Consider the following 25,676-nt stretch of genomic DNA (forward strand, 5'->3'; position numbering starts at 1 on the left):
GAGAAACTTCCTTGGTATGATCCAAAGGAGTTAAACTAAAAGGCCATGGCACTCGCCATCTAAGCAAAACTCTGAAGCAAACCTGCACTCAGCCAGGGAGCGGGGAAGACTCTGGTCACAGCAAGCAGGGTACCAGAAGGGATAGGACAAGTGAGCCTTGGAGCCCGGGGTGGCCAGGAACGTGGCTGAGGTGCAGGAGGGAGGGTCACAGCGTGCAGGGGTTTCCTGGGCCAGGCTGCAGCGCTGCCCCTGGGGAAAGAAAAAACCCTCAACCGGTAGCCTTATGGAGCGCATCTGCAAACCACAGGGACGCAGGCAGTGAAAGATTATAAAAGCAAAACTTTTCTACTGCATGGATCTGCTCTCTGTGCGTCTGCCAAATCACTTGGCCTACTGCATTACCCCAAAAAACAGCTCATCTGCCTAAACGCTTTTCTGTCTCTCCCAGCTACATCAGATCAACTAATAAAATGTAACCTCTGCCCACAAGCCTTGTCCCTCCAAGGAAAGTTACAAATGTGCTTGGTCTATATAAATTACATTTACTCCAATACTCATCTGGGCCCTAGGTCCACATAGACTGAAGCATTATTTGGTTTAAAAATATTTGAAATATTTATTTGGTTTCACTGGCTTCAGAAGTTGAACTCCTATGAGTTCCATTTCCTGCTTTCCATAAGCTTGGTCTTTTTTTGTATCAGGACCGTTAGGATGACTGGCAGGCTTATGGTGGGCTGATCAGAGATCTTATGTCACAAAATACAAATGGAACTCCTAAAGACAAGGTACATATTTATAGCCATGTCCTGAAATAGCTGGCTACAGAAAGTGCTTACAGGTGAGCAAATCAGACCCTGATGGGTGCTAGCAGTAATCTGGTAGAAGGTCACCCGAAGGAATCAGTCTAGCCACACCAATAGTTTCCAAAAGCTGTAGGAGTTCTCTGTCTCGTAACTTGTTTATCACCATCTGCTGCTGAGGCAGCCCCTAAAATGCTGCTGCGTTTACTTATGGCCACTCTCGAGTAATCCACTCCAAGCGAGAAAGCAGCCGCAGTGACTCATCTTCTGCCCCAGCAAGCTTCATCCTGGACTAGGAATGTGCAATGGTGAAGATTCAGCATCTGCAACCACAAAACCTTTAGCCAAGGAACACATCTATGTTGAACATCACAACCACTAGGTCCATGGCTAATATTTCCTGGAGCTCTGCAAAACTGCATACGGCAGTTAGCCACTTCAAAGATCAACACTGGTGGCTTCAATTTACCAGGGATACTTCTAGGCTTGCAGTCCTGTACATCATTCCTGCCCAGCAGGAGGCTGGTAGTGACTGTGCATGTGTGTGAGTGTGTGTAGGCAGACTGAGCCAAAATCCACAAAATTGGAGAATGGCATTTTTAAGGGTTTGTTGAAATAGCCCCACGTTAGAGAACTATAATCTCTAAAACATCGCACACACATTCTAGGGGAATGGAAACTAGTTGTACGTTTAATCCTGAAATCTACATTTGCCATTTGATCTCTAAGTATAACCTGTTGTACCGTCACATTCATTAGCTACCGAAACCCCTAACTCCAGAGATGTTTGCCAAAGGATTTTTCATTCAAGTGTAATGCATCCAGCTTCCTGTCTCTTGCCTTCAAGCAGAAAGTACACTTCAAATGATACATATCCATGCCCCACGGCAGAGTATATCTATCAGAAGCTAGGGGCTCTGGTCATAACCCTACTCCTGCAAGGGAGCTCCTTTCGACAAATATGAATGATGGCTTCTGACTGAGTACCCTAGAACAGAAACTGTTAGAACAGACAAAATTAAACAAGAGGTTAATTTCACAGCCCAGGAAGCCTGGAATTCAACCTATCAAGGCTACTCTGAGCTTTGTTTATAATTCTTCAATTATTACTCTCTATCCCTTTTTGTTGAGTAGATAATTTTAAAAATATGAAATGCTACAAATCAAAAGGCAGGAATGAAATCTTGCTCTGTTGTTTTGTTTGGTTTTGTGGTTGTTTTTTTTTTATATCCCCCTGGAAACTTGCATGTACTTATTAACCCCAGAATGACTTCCCAGTTTCTACAGGGATTGTAGAAAATTGCACGTTGATAACTTTACTGCTGGTTTCAAAATTCAGAAGATCCCAAAGAGTTTTACAGGACGCTGTGGGCCTCTGTGGGGAAGGGCTGATGCCCTATGGCTCCCTCCCTCCCCTCTGCCTCAGTAGCTGCAGTCTCTAGTACCACTGGAAGGAGATTCAGTCGTGGAGTTTCGGTTCCGAGCAAGACATTTGGACTACCCAGAACGACGTTTGTAAGGACCACCTGGTATTGAAAGCAAAAGACACCTCCCTGTGCAAACTCCAGTAGAAGTGAACAAGAAATGGATGCCAACGAATGAGATGAATGTTTAGGCACTTACGAGAGTTAGGAACCAGTATTTTGCTTTCCACAAGGTATCTAATTGCTGACTGTAATCAACAGCAGTTTGATACATTCCAGTTTGATACTTCCCCAGGCTTTGTGTTTAAAACAGCCACTCAAATTCTTCTTTGGGACTGAGTCCAAGTCAGTGAACCACCTTACACTTCTGAATTCATCTCAGGCCATCAGATGTCACCCAGAATATGCACAGGCCTCTGCCATCTGTCTGGCCCTGTCCACTCTTGATACATCTGTCACGTCATGGTGGCCCCTCTGCTTCCCCTCGCTAGGCAATGGTCAGCAAACAAATTCCATCAGGCAGCCCCTTCACACGCTCCCCAGCTGCCCTGGGACACTTGTCATCGCAGATGCTCAGACTTTATTCTTATCACACGCCCTAAATATTTACTTTTTTTTTTTTTTTCTAGATAACTTTGGAAGTGAAAAGCTACTGAAACTTTTGGCAAATTTTAGCATTTAATGGAACATCCTCCCAGTGAATATCCAGTACTATCCTCAGGCATTTGCTTGCAAGGGCATTTAGCATACCCTGGTTGAGATATAAGACACATTTATCAAGACAGAAATAGCACTTGAGATATAAACTGGTCATTGGAAAAAATCTATCAATCTGACCCTGCCAGTCCATGACACTGTTTCCTTCAGGATATCCTCAGTGACTCACATTTCACTGCCAAAGTAAGTAAAAGCTTGTCAAAACTTTCCAAAGTATTAGAGTTTATGGGGCCTCATTGGATTTCCCCCCCACCGGCCTCCCCAACAGATTATTAAAGCTATTAGGCCTCACTCTACTTACTTTACATCCTAAATATCCTAGGGTGATCACACAGACATTAACAAATCTTAGGTAAATCCATAAAACACCATATAGATTAACGTGGGCTGCCAGATTTCATGGGGCACTTAACACTGCCCACTGGGAGCAGCTCCTTTGCAAATGCCTGCTCAGAATTCATTGCTCAGAATGTCACTTAAGGATCCCCAAAGGCCCCAGCAGATCTGGCCCCGCATCCTTTCAGCTGGCTGTTAGTACCCAGCAGTGGTCACAGATGGACACTCGGGGAAAAATTCAAGTGCCAAACAAGGACACTGAGATACTTGCTGCTGCGCCCTCCCAGTCCGTCCTGCCGTTTTTCACCACGGAGCAGTGCCTGAGCTGGTTGTGGTACCGCCTGTATCCACAGACGAGCCTCACTGAGCAGCATGTGCCTCGCACTTACTCTAAATAAAAATAAACTGTGCAGAAAATAAACCCTGCAGAAATAACTTTGCTCTATCTGCCAAGCTTTGTGTGGTCTTTCTAAAAACAGCCCTTAGTCCAGTTTTTCTGAGAAAGCCTTTCAGCATCGTCTTTGCCATAAAGTATATTTCAGAAGGTATTTGAGACAAGGCAAGTGCTGGAAGGCTTGAAGGTGTAACCGAAGTTCACGCAGTGTCAACAAACACGTTCAGCACTGGTCCCAACACATTTTCTGCGCGTTCACGGCTTCCCCGGGAACAGCGAATTCTCTGCCGGAAAAGGATCTTTCTGCAGAACAGGCAGCCTTTGGGGGGAAATGGGGGCCCGCGGCTCACGCCGGGTGGATGGGAGGGCTCCCAGTTGCCACGCTCTGCACTTGGCAGCGCCGGCTGCAGTCCTGGCATGCCCGGCTGGTCACTGGCAACCACCCACCCCTTCGCCTCTGGTGTCAAGAAACAGATTTTCAAGTTTCAAACTGTCCCGGCAGCTGATCCCACCAGTTTTGCCTGTTAGCCTGCAGAGTCAGAAACTTGTGCTGCCTGCAGAGAAAGCTCGTTGTTTACTGAAGAAATTTGCAGTTGTCCTTGTGAAGTATCAACAGACGTCTTGGAGATTACAGCGGCAATTCACTCCTTATTAAACATTAACAAGTGATTAGACTAGCTCCACAACTTTTATTTTGTGTTCAAATTTCACACATATGCTGCCCATCTCTTAAAAGCGAAGGTGCAGGATTGTCTTTTCCAGCCTCTGCTCCAAGCTATAAACTCAAATAGCACTGACAGCTGCTCGGCAACTCACACACAAAAGACATTTGCCATGAAACATGCTACCAGTGCAACTTTCTGGCACGGTCTCCAGCCTCTCCCTTTCCTGTGGAGCAGGAGAAAGACCCATTTCCACAGCACAGAGAGGGTGAAAGTCCCAGAGCTGCTGCTCCTCCTCCACACCTCAAACACTGAGAGTAAACTTGGCCACAGGAGTAGCTGCTTGCCAAGTTTTATCTTGGAAAACAAGGAAAATATTTTTGACCGTTGGGAACGTGGAAAAAAAAAAAAAAAAGATAACTTTTCAATGCATGATACTGAAATAACCCGAAGTACTGAGCCAGTATTCCTGTAACTGCGGTGCTCTGTGGGAGGAAAACTTTGCAAAAGGTCTCACACGCTAGTCTTCAGAAGTCTGGTCTCTAACACTACCAAGAAGTTGATCCAAGATGACCTAATATATGACAATCATCTAAGGCCAAAAATCTTCACATTGATAATTTAAGCAAACATCATTTCACAGGATCACTGCAAACAAGAACTTTGCCATATAGGTTTTCTTTTTTTTTTTTCATTTAAAAAAGAAAAATGCTAATGAAGGGCAGGATAAATAAAATACAACATGCAAACAGATAACTAAGTTTTCTGTAGATTTTTTAGGAGCCAAAAAGCACACAATGCTTTAGACAGCAAGGTATCCAGCATGCAACATAAAAAAAGAAACCAAGCAGGGATATTCATATACATGGTTATCTCCTTGCTTTTAAAAGTGCTTTATTTTATTTTCTTTTCCACAGGATTTTTTTTTCCCACACTGGCTTTTTAAAAATCTGCTTTAAAAAAGAAATCAAAGTCTGCAACACCTTTTACATTTTGCAAATAAAGGAATTGTTTCTTTGTTATGCTTCTGACTCTCGAGGCAAAGTACAGGAGTATTAATAGTGAGGAAACTGGCCTCAAGAAATGCTCGTGCTTGCCCTTGCAACCCTCTGGGAAGAAAAATGGCTTTGCTTCCCAGCTGTTCTCAGACCCGTGAACCAAGCTGTTTCAGGAGAATACAAACTGATCCCAGCAGGGGAAGCTTACAACAAATTTGAAACCTGCTTTCCTCTTCTACATCTCTCTGCCAGGTGAAGCCCAGTCAGAAGAAAATTAAACCCATAGAGCCTTGCTGAAAACAGATCTATCTGCATAGCTCAACCTCTGCTCAGCTATTTCATGAAAGAATAAACCTGTAGTTATTACTTTGTATCTCCCCCTATATGTAATTTAGTAGTATATAAGGGATTCAATTCTGCATCTGATATAAGAGTGGGAAAAAAACGGTATCAACTGAAAAGTTTGTTTAATCATGGCCTGAGGGATTGCAAATGAACCACTGGATAGAAAACTCTTAAGCACAAGCTAAGTTACCTCTTGTATTAACCAAAAAGCTGTGGCTGCCTGCTGGACGATGAGAAATGACCATCTGGCCAAGAGGCAGCAGAACGGCAGGTCAGCCACAGGCAGAGGGGCTGGCAGCTACCGACACCCGCTGCGCCTCTGTGTAGATCTCTCGGCATTTACCGTTTGCTCTTCAGCATGGAGGAAATGTGTCAGAAGGAAGAGTTGGCAACCTCATTTGGATAGGAAAGGAGTCCTCTGGTGCAGGACCTGAGGCAGACATGCGCATTCCCTATGACTAGTTTTCATGGTTAAAACTGATGAAAGCGCTTCCCATCAGGCACTCGCCTACAGAACACAGTGCATGGGTTTGCTGCTGCTGGTGTGACCTGCACACTGCATAAATGCAGTGTCTCCTGCCAGGCTAGTTGCCGCCTTTACTCATTCGCTGAATCTTGAGGACATCCAAAATGACTAACGTCAACGTTTCCTTCTGGGCTAAACTGATATCCCTTCTTTTCAGGGGAAAAGGGTACACAGACATTTGATGGGACAATGTTTAGTAGGTCTTTCTTATTGAAAAGCAACTGTGGGCCGCTTTTTAAAGATGCTTACCCTTCTTGTGGGAGTTCCTGGTTATACCAAAACAAAACTGGGCACACTTTGACAGTGTCTGGTTAACACTATCATTTACTTCTTCTGCAGAAACAATGATGAAGGAGATTCCCATTGTAGCACAATGGGGAATCTGAAAATTCAAATTTTCAAATAAAATCACGTCAATTTTTGAATGCCCTTCCACAACAGCTCAGTTAGGTGCTAGAATTCAGCCTCAGGGTGGCCTTTTACTAAAGATTTATTGAAAAGGAAAAGTGTACTTTTGGCTCCAGGAGACCTGAAACTTTGCTTTTAGTTTGTATACTGTCCTATTGTGTATTAGTACAAGTGTTGCCATAGAATTACAACATATGGAAACCTGGGCAACCAATCATGCAAACAGACATAATCCTAATAATGAAGTATGTAAACAAACCAAAAGCAAATTCCACTGCAATGAAACTGTACTCAGTAGACAGACCTGTTGTAGTACACTTCTGTGCCAGCTATGAAAGAAACATGGTAGCATAGCTCAATATAAAATTGAGTTTCCATAAAATTCAGAGACTGGTAAAGATGAGTCAAATATTAATTACAATATTCAACTAGCAGCCATTTGTTAACCTCAGAAAATTCTCAGATATTGAGAATGATCTTTGATACAGAGAGATAGGGATTTGACAGATGGACTACTCAATGGATAAGGAATTGACTGAATGGCTACATCCAAAGAGCTACAGTTAACGTCTCAGTGTGCAAACGGAAAACAGTAGTAAGTGGTGTCCCTCAAGGGTCTGAACTGGGATCAATACTCTTTAGTATCTTCACCAATAACACAAACAGTGGAATTGAGTACACCCTCAGCAAGTCTGCAGATGACACCAAGCTGGATGGTGCTGTTGATTTGCTGGAGGGACGGGATGCCATCCAGAGTGACCTGGACAGGCTTGAGGAGTGGGCCTGTATGAACCTCATGAAGTTCAACAAGGCCAAGTGCAAGGTCCTGCATCTGGGTCAGGGCAATCCCCAGTATCAGTACAGACTGGGGGATGAGTGGATTGAGAGCAGCTTTGTGGAGAAAGACTTAGGGATACTAGTGAATGAAAAGCCAGATATGAGCCTACAATGTGCGCTTGCAGCCCAGAAAGGCAACTGTACTCTGCACTGTATAAAAAGAAGTATGGCACGTGGCCAGTAGGTTGAGATAGGTGATTCTGCCCCTCTACTCTGCTCTCATCAAGACCCCACCTGGAGTACTGCATCCAGCTCTGGAGTCCACAGGACAAGAAAGACTTGGATCTGTTAGAGCAGGTCCACAGGAGGTCCATAAAAATGACCAGAGAGGGCTGGAGCATCTCTCCTTTGAGGACAGACTGAGACAGTTGGGGTTGTTCAGCCTGGAGAAGCGAAGGCCCTGGAGAGACCCTACTGCAGACTTTCAATATATACAGAGGGCTTGTAAGAAAGATGGAGAGAGATATTTTACCAGGGCCTCCAGTGACAGGACAAAGGCAATCCATTTTGAACAGAAAGAGGATAGATTGGACATTTAAAAGAATTTTTTTACCATGAGAGTGGTGAGGCACTGGAACAGGTTGCCCAGAGAAGTTGTAGATGCTCCATTCCTGGGAGTGTTCATCATCAGACTGGATGGGGCTTTGTGCAACCTAGTCTAGTGGGAGGTGTCCCTGCCCATGGCAGGGGGGTTGGACTGTATGATCTTTAAAGGTCCCTTCCAACCTAAACCATTCTATGATTCTTTGATATTAAGTGTTGAATGCATTTGTGGAATAAGTTGGTGGGATAGGAGAATAAAGCAATTAGTATAGAGTATTTTATTACGATTGGTATTTCAAAATCAATTAATTTAATTAATGTTAGTTGAAAACTAAAAACACGTCATCACTTAAGATAACAGCAAAGTCAATTATTTGGAGTAATACCTATGTAATCAGTTTGATTTGAACCTGACCAGGGAGTAAGTTTATGTACTCACCTCCAGAATAACAGTCTGGAGCTGAACAACTCATCTCATTCTCATTTCTGACACTTACTGAAGTTGTTACAGAGCAGGTCCATCCTCCCTCACAGCTTATTGCTCTTTGGTTACAGGTGCTTGCAGACACGTTGCTGACACAAGGCTGTTGTTATCAGCTACAGATGATAGGCAGTAGAAGCAGCTGGGACAGAGAACTCGGTATTTCAGAATTTTTATAATTCTCTCAACTTTTAGGGGAAACTTTAAGGTTTGTTATTTGGCAATTCACCTCCGTAAGGTTAAAAAGCAGAGCCGTGACTCCAGATTAAGTATAAAAATTCCACGGTGCATATCAGTTCCTATTTGACCTGCACTCCTTCAGCATTCCTCTCTCAATAGATCTACTGTGCTCTAACTTTCTAATTCCTTCATGACTTGAGACAATCTCTATCATTCTAGAGTGTCATCCATGTCCTTGCAGGGCTGTATTTCTTGTAGCCTTCCGGTAGTTCAGTGGACAACAGTGACCACAGAAGCACTAATGGAAACCAGCAGCAGGTTTCCCGTGCACATCATGCAACCTCCTCGGCAGCATGTTAGTAGAAGCACCAGTAAAATGTACAGACCCACTGAGCAGGTACAGCCTGCAAACACCTCTCTCCAAACGACCTTACAGGCTGCCTTCTTCAGTCAGGACAGGGAGATGCATTATTATGTGGGCCTTCCAGACCCTGCCCTCTCAGGGAGCTTCCTGCAGTAAAATACAGGTCATACACATGCTATATAAACTAGGATGATAAAATCACCAAATCAGAAAGGGCCTCAAGAGGGAGGTCCAGCTAGCGCAGATGTCCAGCAGGCAACAATTTAATTTTCCAGCAAGTTTCAAAGATTAAGGTTTTTTTCTCCTTTTTCACAGAATCATTTGAACATTTTCAAACTGTGGACTTAACACTGAAATTTCTACTACTCTGGGCTTCAGCTGGAGCTCTTCCTTTCTGTCTCGCTTTCCCTCTCTCTCTTTCTTGAGTAGCAAACAGAGACACCTGAGCTGACAAGTGGGTGCCACATGCAATCTTGCAGTAAGCAGGTAGGTTACTTCTCTTAAGAATGGTGGGATAATCTGCAGGCTGACAAAAGGCATAGCAGTGAAATGCTCTTTTAGATGCATAACTAACAGAAAACACAAAATGGTCTATCAAAATGAAACAGCACAGCAGCTAAGCAACTCTGGGAAGGCTAACAGAAAAAGATTTAGCTGACCCAGCACAGGAAAAGATTACTGGAGTCCTCTGCTAGTAAGGGGTATTTGATCATGTGACTCTATTTTTGGCTTCGACACCCACCCACTGTGAAGTCTACTCCAAATTCATGAGTGCTTTTTCATATAAAAACAAACACTGGTTACAGCTCTTCGCTTTTTACTTACATGTGGTGGTCCAAACTACACACACCACTCATCTTATTTCCATATATGACAACTTCACTGTGCAAAGTTGTCTTCTTTTTCAAACAAACTACAGTTACTGCCCTAATAACTCTCCAGTTTGACACTTGGTTTAAAGTAAGCACTGGAAGTGGCTATATTTAGAGAACAATCTGGTATTGGTATAAATCCTCTCCTGTTTCCACTTAAGCACACACAAATACTCTTGGCCAGGAAAAAAAGCCCTCTGCAAATGGTCTTTTAAGAATTAAAATGCAATGCAATGGCTATGTAGGAACTAGTAAAGATTCATGTGTTTGAACTCCTCCTGCTTGTTACTAAACTTCAACTAATCTTACACAAAGCAAAAGCTTAATTAGCACTGCCTAGCTATACGTATGCATATTTAAAACATTACATCACCCTGCTTGAATTGCTATAAGCAACAACTTAAAATGAAGCACTCCTATAGCTACATGTAAGTTTTCAAGGACATATATGAAGACGTTAATAACTTGTTTGCTGACACTAAGTACTGTGAAGCTGTATATGCAACTGCAGATGCAGACGCTAAGCAAACCAGTATACTGACACATACTTGTAAACCAACTTTATTCTGCATACTGACAGATTTTATCATGGTGCGTGCCCTGGACACTATCATACCTCCAAGACATATCTCTAAGGGAAAAAGCCCCTTCACTTAAACATTTCTTGTTGCTATATTGGGTACACTTTAAAAAACCAGGCACCAGGATGCTTGTATTTGCAGTTTTTATTTGCATATGCACATGTACTGTAGCACTCAAGGCAGCCTTTACTTCCCTTTACAAGAACTTAGGAATTTAAACAATCACATATTAGTTTACACTTAGGGAAACCATAACCATTGATCTTCTGATTACTGGGAAGGCTCCAAATTTGTTCACAGCTATCAGAATATACTGTTGCTTAAGCTATGGCTGAAAGCCTGAGCAGTACTAAAAGCTTCTCATTTTCTTGCTGCCTGTATTGAGTAAATTATCTACTGAACTCTTAAGGATGGCACCAACTGTAGTACTCTATAATGGAAAATTACTTACTGTAGAGTCGAGGCAAGATACAAAAAAAATGGCAGTATCCCAGCTCTGCTACAGTTTCTCACTGTTGTTCTGCCATAATCATGTAGGACAAAACTGGTTATCACCTGACACTTGGGTACTCAGGTACTATTTTCCTGGGATGAAAAAGGTCTCAGTAACATTGTGAAGCATCGCGTGACACATGGAAATGTGTCTCCAAGTCTCTAGTCTTCTGGTTCTGGCCTCTACTTAAGAGCTTTTAAGTTTTTGTAACTGCTTGCCACAAGTGTGTACATGTTCAAGGCAGTGAATGCACTTCTCTGTACACTAGGCACCTGGCACACGGGGGAAGAGGAGAAAAAGGGATTTGCTAAGAGCAGACAACAGTAATACATACTGATAATGAACTGCAGGTCAGCTTGGGAGAATTAAGGCGACTATTTCCCAAACAGATGCAAGGCAGACAGCGTAGACATCTACGTCTGTTTCATCACTTGCCTGAACCTATTATGATGAGCTGAGAGCAACTCAGAGTCCATACCCACTCATTTGTCTGCCTCCCTGCTGACTCCGCTAAACAATGATGCCAATTACAGTCAACTCTGTCATCCGGCCTTAAATGAACTCAACTCACTTTGGCTAAACAGCTGTGAGACGGGACTTTCAGTCAAGGAGGTTCATTTGCAGAATGATCTGCCAAGAGTGACTAGACAGAGTAGAGCTCTTTTGCTAAAGCTTCCTCAGGATAACAGCCATGTGTAAAACAGCACACACCAAAGACAAGAAGTATTCACATGGAAATTACTAAAAAAGTAGGAAATGATGAAGAGCAAACCCTTTCGCAAAATCCATCAGAGTGTGCTATGCCTCAGCTTATCTGTTTTCCATGAAATCTTGCAGCCATGAGCATTAGAAAACCTTAGCTACATGAAAATCAAGCCCCAAAAATATCAGTAAGGAACAAGTTCTCCATATTCTGTCAACAATAATTAAGAGACCCTTTATCTAACGGGGGACCTACAACAAACTCAGTTCTTCTCTTGAATGAGGGTGCAGAGATTTCATATATGCACATACAGAAATGGACTCAGACATGTACACATACATGTGATTATTCTGTTTAATTCTTACCTTAAGAAGTACCAGAAATTCTCATGTTCTTCATTGTGGGTGGAGTTCTCTTTGAAAGACCACTGCAGTAGATCTTTTCGTAGCTTGCAGCCAAAAATGTAAAGATACCACAAAATTGCAGAATGGTTAAGGCTGGAAGGGACCTCTGGAGGTCATCTGATCCAACCACACTGCTCAAGCAGAGCCACCTAGAGCCAGTTGCCCAGGACCATGTCCAGGCTGAACAGTCCCATCTCTTGCAGCCTTTCCCCATAGCACAGATGCTCTAGTCTCTTCATCATCTTCATGACCCTTCATTGGGGTCTCTCCAGTATGTCCATATGTCTTTTGTACTGGGGAGGCCAGAACTGGACACAGAACTCCAGATAGGGGTTTCACCAGTGGTGAGCGGAGGAGAAGGATCACCTCTCTTGACCTGCTGGCAACAATCCTGCTTATGCAGCCCATCACACCATTAGCTGCCTTTGCCCCAAGGGCATGTTGCTAGCTCATGTTCAACATAGTATCTATCCATGAGGACCACCAGGCCCTTTTCTGCCAAGCTGCTTTCTAACTAGTAAGCCCCCAGCATACATTCTGACACAGGGCTGTTCCTCCCCAGGTGCAGGACTTCGGATTTCTTGTTGCACTTCATAAGGTTCCCATCAGCCCATTTCTCCAGCCTGTTGAGCTACCTCTGGAGGCCAGCACAACCCTCCCATGCATCGCTCACTCTCAGTTTCGTAACATCATCAGACTTCTTGAGGGTATACTCTATCCCATCATACAGATCATTAATGAGGATGTTGAATAGGACTGGACCCAGAATTGAACCCTAGCATACACCACTAGTGACTGGCCTCCAACTAGACTTTGTTCCAGTGATCATCAACCTCTGGGCCGGGCCCAGCCATTTAGCCAGTTCTCACTCCTCACCCCACCTCTGCTCATCCAGCCCATGCTTCATCACCTTCTCTATGAGGATCTTACAGGTATAGAAAAGTCAAACAAAGAAAAAAAAATAAACAGAGCATCCAGGTATGTGAAATGTAAATAGATGCTAAACAGATTGAAAAAGTTCCAAACTAGGACTGGAAGCCCTCTTTCCTTGTTCTTCAGATTCTCACTGGTTATAATGATGCAGCCTCAGCAGCTACGTTTCCAGCAAGAGAAGCCTAGACTTCATATTTCTAAACTGATCTCAGCTAAGCTTTTTATACACCAAAGAGGCAAAAGAGACAAATTAGTTTTTCCTCTTTTGAAACAGTTTTTAAGTATGCCTTTGGGCATTTCTAACTGTCCACGTGCTGCAAACATGCAGCAAGAGAACAGCCATGCCACAGGACAACGCTAGTCACACACACCTTGGCTACTACTCATGTTGCCTTCCCCATCAGCAACACGAGTTGCCTTGCCTTCCCAGAGGAAGAAAGAATACAGTCTTACCAACAGTAATAAAACCAATAATAATAAACCTCATCATCATCACTGTTGCCTCAGAAAGATTTTTAAATACATTGTTTAAGCTCACTAGCTCTAACCTCCTTTATGAAAGGTGACATGCCCCTTTCTTTAAAGGAAAATAAACCGTATTTTCCTATTGTATTGTCCTCCATTCAGATTTTCTAGATTAAATCCTTAACACCCAACACTGTATTTATGTATTTGCTTCCCAGTACATATAAGAACTTAAGCAAACCAAGAGATTACTGAACATAGAAAGTGCATCAGTGGCAACCCAAAAAATCCAGATGTTATCCACAATTTTCTGGGTGAGATGCCAGAATACCCCATCATTGCAATAAAGCTGTGCCATCCAAGACCATCATCCACAACAGGAAATAAAGAGTCAGGGAAAAGTCAGTGTTATCTGTAACTCCCCAAGAAAGTTAGCATTATTGTTTTCCAAAGAAAATACCCCACAATCCAAATTATCATTAATCTGCAAAAAATATAAGGAAGAAAAATTAAGGCAGAACTCATGGGTTTGAACTCTTAAAGGCTCAGTCTTGTTCTCCTGAAGGCAGGAGTACTGGCTCCTGAGGGATTTAGTGCTATGGCTCAACAGCCGCATGGACACAGAACAGTATCTGTTGCTCACTCATCCTTTCCACACTATTTCTGGGATATATCTTCTCTCTGCCCCATGCAATGAAGAATCTGTGTTCCCCCATTATAGCCCCTGGACTTAGGGCTTCCTTCCACTCTGCTATTCTCAACCTATGCCCAGAAGAACTGATGACTCTTCTGCATGGAATGGAAAATAATTGGGGCCCTTCAGTTTGCCACAGCATAGAACACATGGTCCCATGCTCCCACTGGACCCTCCAGTGCTCACAAGTCTTGCAATATCCATGAAGATTTTAACGCAGAAGTGACTTTGCCTTACAGCTACCTATATATATATGAGACTAGCCTTGGTTCTCATAACAAGACACCAACTTCATTATCTAACCCTGGAGTGAAGGGACAGTCATTAAAATGATGTTTGCAAGCTTTCTGAATTTCACAGAGTACTCATCCTACCTGCTGACACCAGCCTTCTTCAAGGGGCTTCTTGAGACATATTCATGACAGTTACTGAAAAGCAGAAAACTATGTTCCACGCTGGAAGAAACATGGTTCAGCAAATGTAAAACAGGCCTATGAGACACATTTTCATTGCAAGAGCTACAAATAAGTCAGGGAGTAACAGTGGACAACTCAGTTTACCCAACTACCCATCGGCTGAGGATTTCTACTGCAAGTAGAAAAGTGCTTTGTGGAGCACTTAGGGCTTTATTGAAGAGAAGTGTTTACATAGTTAATGTAAACCTTGTTCTTAGATGCAGTGCATTAAAACATGATCTTTAATGTTATTATCAGAAAACAGGGAAATCTGCTTATCACAGTGCAGGCAGGATTGTCTGGCTTCCTTACCCTTCAGGCAAGACTTTTTGCCACAAACTGGTCTGCTCCAAACCTGAGTGCAATAGCATTTCCCTAGACACCACTGTCAACACAGAAATGTGCCTCAACCTTTGTTCAACGATGAGTTCTAGACAAGGCAACAGTCTTACAGTATCGGTCAATTGTTATGATGTACCACCAAAAAAAAAAAAAATAAAGGTAAGGAATCTGAAAGATGAGAATGACGTCCCTGGATATCTTTGCATCTCACTATGGTTTCATATGCAACAGCTGTAGTCTGTCCTTCCATTTCTGTAGCTCTTCCCGCAGTTTAAATATGAAATACAGTTTGTGGTCCAGCAAATTTGAAGAACCTCATCAAGTTACAACAGAGCCTCTTTAAGCATTTTAATGGTTCGCTAATTGAAAACTGTGAAGACTCTGTTTCCTAAAAGACTTTGGCTGATATTTCAAATGGAAATCTAATTACCATGATTCATGGGTATTTTCATACTAGGATTTGCAAGGTTTTCAGAGCACAGCAAAGTGTTAGTAACATGTAGCTCATACTTTATCAGAGAACACATCTACTTAAAACAACATTCAAAGTACACCAACACTATCACTCAGACTACTAGAGTTGTCTAACATACTGATCTTGAGCCCTGTTTGCCAAAAGAAAATGTTTTGGAGGAACAGCCATATAGTGTAGAAAAAACATTCTGTTAATCAAAGAGCATTTCTAAAGAGGCAGGCACTAATATTGTTAGGTAAAATTTTAGGAATCTTTGGCTTGATGACTGTATGAAGGACTGTAACAGTCAGACTTGAATCTTTGGCTGCCTAGAATCACAGGAAAGGAGAAGGCAAAAGATGTTTACTCTTTTAAATGGGAGTCATAAAATATGTTAAAATTATATAAAGCCTTGTAGGCAATCAAAGCACTGTATGAAGTTACATGGATGCCATGCTGGCCTTTTATCTGGCCTTCTGTAGCTTTACTGCTGCAAAGTAATATTAAGACAATAAAAACTGAAAGGTTAAAGGAAAATAGCTCTTTTTTTAAAGCATATTTTCTTCAGATGTAACAGCAGAAGTTTTGACCCCATTTTATAAGTTTAATCAGTCAACTAATTATAGCATTGGCTGTACTGCTCTTGCACACAATGGCTGGGGATAAAAAAATCTCAGAAGGTAATAAAATGGGAGAATTAGAGAAAAAAAAAAGAGAAAAAAAAAAGAGGAACACGACAACTAGTTGTAACTGATTTTGGCTTATTTTTTCCATAAGCTTTCAAAGATTTTGACTTGATAGCATCTTATATAATAAGATTATTAGGGCATTTTCAGGCTGATTTTATTACATCTCTCAACAGTCTGCACCATATGCAAAGTGAACAAGTCTTTTTTACTAGTAGAAACACTTCTGAAATGTCTGTGGTCACCCTTCAGCACAAGTGCAAGCTTATTTTTCCTCAGCACAGATCATGACCCACACTAGATCTTGACTAAAATTTATACCAAAAATTGAGAATACTGAAAATACCTTCCCTTCCTTCCAAAAAAATGAATTGGCAAACAATTGGTTCTCGTCTTTGTTTTCAAGATGATTACACATGTAGTACAATAAGTGCAATGACCACAAAATACTGCCTGTCAGCAGTTTTACTGCTCTGTAAAACTCACACCACGCGTGCACCCTGAAATTCCTAAATAGAAACTTTAGGCAGATTCATTTAAGTCTTTCATTTTTTCAGAAAATTTAAAATGTATCTAGCTGCTTTCAGCAAGTGATTTTGCACGTTTGTACTTGTATTTTAGCACACTTCAACAATATTTGAAAAGTCAGTATCCATCCTGTTTGTAACGGAAGCCGAAAACATATTCTTGTAACTTCCTACCTGGTCCCTATCCAGCTCCATCAGAGCCAGCCACAGCAGCTGTGATTTCAGGTGGGAAGCCATACCTTAGCCTCCAGTGTTCAACTGAGACATGCCCAGATCCCTGCAGCCTTTCTGGGTAGGCTTTCTGGGTAGGCTGCGCAACAAACACATGCAGTTGCACTGTAAATTGAAGCTAGCCCAGGTGACCTCCAAATGAGCCGCAAGGCTCAGCCCCAGTGGCTGCCACACAGATGCACAGCTAGTTTTTCATGTAAACATGCGGCATTTTTAGATGTGAAGCTGCAATATGATTTTCAGTAAATGTGGTTTACAGCGCTGTATCAGTGCTAGAGAATCAGACAAGCTGCTCCACCCTGCTAATGAGTAACAAACCTAGTTACCTGGAGGGAATCAGTTTTTTGTCCGGGGTTACATGCAAGTTATTTGTTTGACAGGTGATATTGGCTTCCACCACCACCCCCAAACACTCTTTTGCCCTCCTACAGTTTTGTTTGGTTTTTGTATGATTTTTTTTTTCAAATTCTAGTGGTAATTTATCTATTTACAGTTGATTTCATGCAAAACAAAGTCCAGCCTATTGTCAGGAGTTGCAGGTATATTCAGTAAACTTGAATCTTGTAACAGCCGTCCTCCCTCTTTTGTGGCCCCCCTCCACGGCTCAGTGTAAAATGCACTAAAATAGCTTGTTGACTCTCTAAGCGCTGAATCACTAACAGCTGTGTGTGAAAATACACTTCTGAGAACGTTACTATTCTGTGGAGGAGAGGAATGCTTTGAAACTCATCTCTCGTGCAGTGACTCACTGATAACGATTTAGGATTCATTTGTTCTCCTGCTGCAAATGGAAAGCCAAGACTTATCAGAAGTGTCACGCACAGGCAGCTGCTGCTGAAGCCCTCTATGAAGATAAAGTGCTCTTGGCCATCCTATTTTGCACAAAACCTGCCTCTGAAGACAAGCAAAAAGTATGCTACTAACAATAATTTGGGAACAGTTCAATAAAAATGCTATTGCCCCTAGGCCTAGGACAGAAGTTATACCTGGGCAAGCAAAATGTCACATTTCCTCCTGGTATCAGCAAGACAATGGAGAGGCTGGAGCAAGGCTGAATGCTACTCACACATGGTACTATTAACCTGTTGGTGACAGACTGAACAAGAAAATAGGAAAAAGAAATAAGCTGCTAACACAAGAGTAGTGGCTGAGTAGTCAAAGTGGAGTGTACAGGAGAAATGGCACCAGAGGCGAAGGAGAAAAAAGAAGAACACAAGTGTCTAAGTGTACCAGAAGTGAGAGTAAACCGTATTTTTTTCCCCTCCTTGGGAGTGACTAGGAAGGATGGTTCTCACTCCAAATGCACTTTTTTTTTTTTCCCCAGGAAGACAAACATTTTAATTATCAGATTAAGGCAAAACAGACCATGTGCCGGCTCTAATGGCTTCTCCACTCCATCAAATGGCACTTGGTGCAGAGATGCCCAGGCTACAGGTTTGGGAGACCCAAACCAATAAGCTTCCATGGCAGGGTGGACTTATCAGCTGAAAACCTTGCCAGCAAGTGAGCATTGTGGTATGCCAGCCTGGCTCTCCCGCAGCTAGGTACAAGCTGGTGCAAGCCTCCCTGAATTACCCTCTACTTCGCTCCCAATTACATAGGTATCACGAACACGTGAGAGACCAGTTGCCTCATCTTAGGGTTGTACAAAGCCAGCAACGCTACACCTTCTTCACATTTTCAAATTGCTTACTTTCCCGCGTACAGAAAAGTGCTGCAGATAGATGGAAAAAATCCTGAGATGGCAGACGTGCCAGCCTATCTGCCAGTAGGTTTGTAACTGAGGACGACACTGCACACATCAGATAGGAACTGCACTTGTGCAACAACACCCAGGATCACCAGTGATTACCTGGTTCATTACTCTGCCTATTACAACCAAATGATGTGGCACTTAAGATGAGAGCGCTTAGGTCAAAAGAGGTCAGTTTTAAGTCATATGGCACAGTGGTAAATACAAGCTGTTTAAATGGTATGCAGGCCATGTTTAGATTTGAGATTCCTTATGCTGCAGCTCTCATGCCTGCCTTATCTGATGGCCTGGGACGGCTGTCCTGGCTCTTGAAATTATTGTCCATCTTAAAACCATTTTAAAGTGTAGCTATATGATAACTATGTTCCAAAAGACAAACCTTCAGTTTCCTGATGCTGTTATTAGTGATGTTGCTTGTTTACCTGCTTACCATAAACTGTTACCTGATGATGCCTGTCTTGAGCGTACCACAGAAACAGAGTCTTGGACTGATGCAGAAAAAAGTAGGCATGTTTTAAGTAGAAGAAAATCCAGCTATTTTTATATAAATATCATAATTTATTACATCACTCTTCTGAATGAAATCTGTTTCTTTTTAAGGATAAGCCTCCTTTGGAGTACTGCAGAAAGAGAAAACATTATTAAAAAAAACTTAAATGCATGCTATTAAAATATATCCTTGGAGACATGAGATTGGAAGTAACACACACTTTCAGAATTTTAGAAGGAGAGAGCAACACACAAAAAAATACACCTTTGAAGCTGCCAATGACCATAGGAGAGCCAGATGCATACGGCTGTATCAACTACCAGTTACAGGTTTAGCCACATAGCTCATTAGAGGAGACAGACATGGAAATTTGCTTGACAACACTCCACAGAAGAGCAGAGGTGATAAGGAGACAATTGTACAAACCCCACTGCCACTACTACTGAAACAGCTCCAAGTCCATTGCAGCTGGCAGCACATGGCCACATCTAACAACCCCCACTTGCTTTTTGGAGCACACTGCTAATATAAACAACCGCTGTTCCCTGTAGCTTGCAGTGGTAACAGACAAATTTCTTATCTAATGCTTAAATCCAGCCAAGCAGATGCAGCACGGCATGCTCCATCAGTACAAATCTGAGCCAACAGGCCAAACGCACACTATTTGTAGCTCTATTAAACTGGTTTCTGTTAAAATGAAGGGAGAGGGAGAACAAAACATACCCACAGACACAGGCACAGAAAATGCTGTACAGATATTCTTGGCAAAAATGTAAATATTGTCCAGAGTCACAGAAAAGATGTGCCACAGCTACTGTGTCTAATGAAACCTATCTGTAATACTGCTATGAGCAGGATGTTCTTACAGTCGGGTTACGGCTTGCTCTGCGCTGGACAGGGCTGGGAGGAAAGCAAAAAAATGCCAAAATCCAGCCCTGCAGAATGGCTGCAACTGATGTAAGGCTGTGTTTACTACTGCCATTTCAAGTGGGTCTACAGAGCTTTATTTATTACTCTACTCAGGACTACTAACTATTACACAGAGTATCTTCCTTTGTTTAAGAGTTTGTTTCACACTCACAAAGTACATGTACCCTCTGAAATAAATGCTCGATTTCGTTAAACAAAATCTCAAGATTACTTGATGAAATCCTATCATACAAAGTTTGACGGTATCTATTAGAATTAACCAGGTCTTTCCCTTGCAACACGTATACAGAATCACAGAATCGCCTAGGCTGGAAGGGACCTTTAAGATCATCTAGTCCAACCTAAAAAAAAAAAAACAAAAACAAAAAACAACAACAAAAAACTATCAACACTAACCCATATTCCTGAGCACCACGTCAACTCATCTTTTGAATATTTCCAGGGATGGTGCCTCAACCACTTCCCTGGGCAGCTTGTTCCAATGCTTGATAACCCTTTCAGTGAAGAAATTTTTCCTAATATCCAACCTGAACCTCCCCCGGCACAACTCGAGGCCATTTCCTCTTGTCCTATCGCCTGTGACTTGGGAGAAGAGACCGACCCCTGCCTCTCTACACCCTCCTTTCAGGTACTTGTAGAGAGCGATAAGGTCTCCCCTCAGCCTTCTCTTCTCCAGACTGAACAACCCCAGCTCCCTCAGCCTCTCCTCATAAGACTTACTCTCCAGACCCCTCACCAGCTTCGTTGCCCTTCTCTGTACCCGCTCCAGCATCTCAATGTCTTTTTTGTGATAAGGGGCCCAAAACTGGACACAGTACTCAAGGTGGGGCCTCACCAGTGCTGAGTACAGGGGGACAATCACCTCCCAAGTCCTACTCACCACACTGTTCCTGATACAGGCCAGGATGCTGTTGGCCGCCTTGGCCACCTGGGCACACTGCTGGCTCATGTTAAGCGGGCTGTCCACTAACACCCCCAGGTTCTTTTCCACCAGGCAGCTCTCCAGCCGCTCTTCCCCAAGCCTGTAGCGCTGCATGGGGTTGTTGTGACCCAAGTACAGGACGCAGCACTTGGCCTTATTGAACCTCATCCCACTGGCCTCAGCCCATCGATCCAGCCTGTCCAGATCCCTCTGCAAAGCCTTTCTACCCTCCAGCAGGTCGACACTCCCACCCAACTTGGTGTCATCTGCAAACTTACTGAGGGTGCACTCGATCCCCTCGTCCAGATCATTGATAAAGATGTTAAAGAGAACCAGCCCCAGTACCGAGCCCTGTGGGACACAACTCGTGACCAGCCACCAGCTGGATTTAACTCCATTCACCACCACTCTCTGGGCCCGGCCCTCCAGCCAGTTTTTAACCCAGCGGAGAGTACTCCCATCCAAGCCATGGGCAGCCAGTTTCTCCAGGAGGATACTGTGGGAGACTGTATCGAAGGCCTTGCTAAAGTCCAGTACTGACAGTACTGTCCAGTACTGTCCAGTAAAGTCCAGTACCGCTGACACAGAAGTAAATTCCTGTGGAAACCAGCCACTCCACACCTGCAAGGCTTTATGTCCCAAAAAAAACGGGACGTGAACTCATGCTAAATATATCTCTGGGTGTTAGTGGTAAGCAACATGGTATTCGAGCTCCTCAACTACCTCTAAATACCACAGTAGTGATGAATATGGATCTGCTTTCTAAATTTCTCGTCCATTAGTTGGCTCCAAGGAGTTTGATCTTTGTCTTATATTCTGTACCTGGATTTTTAAAAATAAATTAGCTGTTGCATGAATGCAAGAATATTTATGGGAGCATGCCTGCACCTCTGAAATTAAATGGACCATGGACACCTCATTTTATGTGTCCTATCAAATCACTTAAAGCTTGCAGGTCTTATCACTGGTCCATTGATCACACACAAATCCAGCCGTTGCTCACCAGATTTCAGAACCAGGATTACATGGCGATGCCCTTTTCCTGAGCAACAACTTGCTCGTGTTTCTTGTGCAGCCTGTATTCTACAAACATCCTCATGATGAGGCGCATCACGTTTGCATGGGATTTCCCAGCTTACACCGAAAACAGAACTGGCACATTAGGAAACGTGCTGCCTCAAGCACAATGCTGTATTTACCCAGCCTGGGCCGTGACCTCAGCTGGGCGTGCTTCTCAGACTCAGGTAAGCTCGCAAGAAATTTATATCCTCAGCTGCTTCTATATTTTACGTTTTTCTTTGCACAGTGTCTGCTAAAAATCATTATCATTCTAAAATCCAAATACTGAGTTAGCAGATGACTGACTTAAAAAGCTGACTTGTTTCTTGTACCCTACAAACACTCACTTCGTTAGGGCCTAATTTGCCAGTCTTGAGTAAGCCACTAAAGAGTGAAACAGCTATCTGTTTTAGCATCGACTATTTGGGTTTGATTTTCCTTTTTGCACTGGACTGAAGTCAGTTACAGGTATCAGAACTTCAGCTAAAAAAAAGATAATATATCAAAACCAATTCTAAGATTTCTAAAATTAAAAACAAAAACCCTCTCTTATCCCAGAAGTACCAGAATACTCACAAGAAGCCAGAGACATGTAAAAAAGCAGTTGAACCTTAGAAACCTACTGGTTTAAATGGAAATGCACAGCTGTAAACAAAAGCAAAATTTAGCCTCAACTTCCTTTCTCTGCCTGGCCCTTCAGAGTATACAGGCTTCCTTGGCAACCGGGCAAAAAACTTTCAAGTATGGAGTGGAAATTTCTGGGCAGGATTTTAGTTTTATTTACATCATCTTGACGGTTTGGCACAAGACCACACTACTGAGAGATTTATAAGATGAAAGAACTTGCACTGCAAGTCAGATAATCCCTGTAAGAGATTTGCTGTATATAGCTCTATTATTAAAAATAATATTTTAAAATAATAAAACAATTTTGAGGCAATGCAAGGAGAAATGGAACAATTCAAAGCTAGGCTGCCACTCCCATCCTTAAATTCATCTGTTGTCCCAGTGAATTACCACACGTACATACACTGACCTGCAAATACCAGGGCCCAGTGCTGCCAAAAGGAACACGGTTTTACTAGATAAAGAAGAGCATCTAAGGAAGACTGGTTTTGCACACCTGCTACATAGATTTGGATGAATTATTTTCAACTAGATTTAGTTAGGATTCTATGAACGCACTTCTGAAGAGGCTAATACCTCGTGTGCAAAATGTTTGCACGGAAAGACTTACTGTGATTAAATTATAGACTGCGGAAAAAAGGTTTATAATGGAAATACTGACAGAACTATGCCTACTAAGAGAGCTGGTATACCACATATTCTCCCAGAGTGTAACAGCTCCATTATATATCTCCGAAAAACAAGATCTACAATGACAGCAGTTGTGTAACCACTGGTATGCTTATGGTCACATACAAAAATCAAAGTACAACAACCAAAATACTGTTCTGTGGGCCAAAAAAAAAAAGTAGGCTGATGCTGATCCAAATCTCTGATGAAATTTCCCTGTTTCTTGAAGCACAATGGATTTGCACAACTTGACGCATATCCATTTCTGCAGGTACTACTCCCAGCATCTCACAGTCCCTTGGAGCTGAATCAATACCACTACCATGTGGCTCCTTGTTAATGACAAGCAGGAAGTGCTGCTCCCAAGACAGAGGGCTCAAGAGCACATGTTAAGAGGCACAGGTGGGAAAGCAGAGATGGTTACTAAAATTCCACTAGTATCTTCAAAAACACAGAAAAATCTATGTACATTTAAATAAAAAAGAAGAGGAAAAGCAATTATTTTAATCGTGACATCCTCACAGCCTTTTCTAAGTTAGCAGTCTTCGTACATTTTCAAACCCTAATGATTAATCTACAAATTAGCAATTATGGTGACTTTGCATATGTGAGAACTGCGTACAAATCAGGAAAAAAAAAAAAAAAGCTTCATTATCAACCGAGTAACAAGTGGAATGACAAAACTGGACCAGGCAGTTTTGAATGGAACACCAATGAGGGGTAATGAGAGGTGTCTATCTCTTTGTATCTGAACTCACCTCTTCATCATTGTTGGCACCTGTTCTGGAGCTTAAAAACTTTGAAAACACATAGTCCCTTTTTATGAATAACACTGTGTCCAAGACACAACCAAAACTGAATTATTTTATTACCCAGTTATAGCCATTTATTTTTTAGTTTTGTTTAGTCTTTGGTTTGTTTTTATCAATTCTGTGGAAAACCAGGAGCCTACACTAAAAACTTATCAAGTAAGAGTTAAAGTTGCACGGAAACTCTGTACAGCGGGTGGATTTTCTTCTCTCTTTCAAAGGCGGTCAGTCTTAGTCTAATACAACTTAAAGACTAATGCTTATCTTTTTCCTGTTGAAATGCAGGTATCACAAACTGGAGAAAAGTCTTAACTGAACATGGTGTAAAGATACTCTGCACAAAGATTGCCTCCTGCCTTGAAAACGCATCCACTTCTAGAGCAGAACCCAAAATATATTCAGAAAAGAAAATAATGCAGCTTAATAGGAATTTCACAGACCTGTTTTTTTCTAGGAGGAGGGTAAGTTACCTACAGCAAGCTTGATAAAAGACACCTTTTCCCAACAGAAAGTAGAAGAAACAGAAAGGAGGTTTCTGAGGCATCCTGCAGAAACCTGTGGAAAGACTTGTGCCGCCGGGGGTTGGGGGGGTGCGGACGCCTCCCCGCCGCGCCTGCAGACCACTTGTCGGGGGACTGACACCCACAGACCGAAACCCTGCACGGGAGAGATCCGCGGGCGGCCGTGCCCCCGGGAAAGCTGCGCAGCGCGGTACCGCAGGGTGCGGGGAGCAGCGGGTGCTCCCCCGGAGGGACGTGGGGGGAGCTGTACGGTCGGGGCAAGGGAGGATGTCTGTACACTCGGGGAGGGGGTGTCTGCACACCCGGGGGGGCAGCAGCCCTCTTACCTTCCCCGTGCAGCGCCCAGGGCAGATGCGCGTAGTCCCACTCGTAGCCGCAGGCGCTGTCCTCAAAGGCGCACGACCCGGGGGACAGCACGGCGGCCCCGGCGAGCCGCAGAGCTGCAAGAACAAAGTGAGCCCCGGTCACGGCCCGCCCGGACCGGGGACCGCGGGCTGGGGGACCCCGCAACCCCCGCCCAACCCCCCGTCCCGGGGCTGCGGCGGGGGGCGTCGGGGCGCGTCCCCCGCCGCCGCTTACCCTGCGCGGCGAGGAGGCAGAGCCGCAGCATCTTCCGCGCCGGGGGAACCGGGGCTGGCGGCGGGCTGGCGGGCGGCTCGGCGGCCGGGAGAGCTGGGGCGCGGCCGAGCCCAGCCCGGGGTTGCGGAGGCAGCGGCGGCGGTGCTGGTCGCGGCCCCTCGGCACCCCGACGGGGCGCAGGGAGGTCGAGCCACCGCGGACGCGGGAGCGCAGGGGAGGGGCCGTGGGCACCCCGGGTGGGCGGCACCTCCCACCCCCGGCTCCCAGCGGGGTCCACCCGGTCGGTCCACCAAGGCCGAGGGCGGCTGGGGCGGGAGTTTCCTTGAGGGTGGGAGTGCCGCCGCCTCTGCGGGCAACCTGCTGAAGTGCATCACCCCCCTGACAGTAACAGTATGCTTTCCTATGTTTAAATGGATTTTCCTGTGTTTTAGCTTGTGCCCACCGCCTGGCTCCTGTTACTGG

At 43.6% G+C, this 25,676-nt stretch overlaps 1 protein-coding gene across 1 annotated transcript in view; it reads right to left on the reverse strand.

Annotated features, from left to right (window-relative positions):
• The window catches only part of MAMDC2 (MAM domain containing 2), a 64,289-nt gene extending 38,878 nt beyond the window's left edge, over positions 1-25,411 (reverse strand). The window contains exons 1-2 of the mRNA XM_074166403.1: positions 25,215-25,411; positions 24,962-25,075 (exon numbers count right to left, since the gene is read on the reverse strand). Coding sequence (XP_074022504.1) covers positions 24,962-25,075; positions 25,215-25,245 — 145 coding nt within the window. The 5' untranslated portion in view covers positions 25,246-25,411. The remainder of the gene's footprint in view (positions 1-24,961; positions 25,076-25,214) is intronic.
• Between the last annotated feature and the right edge of the window lie 265 nt (positions 25,412-25,676).

This window comes from Numenius arquata, chromosome Z (genome assembly GCF_964106895.1).
Source record: "Numenius arquata chromosome Z, bNumArq3.hap1.1, whole genome shotgun sequence".
In the NCBI taxonomy this organism is placed as follows: Eukaryota; Metazoa; Chordata; class Aves; order Charadriiformes; family Scolopacidae; genus Numenius; species Numenius arquata.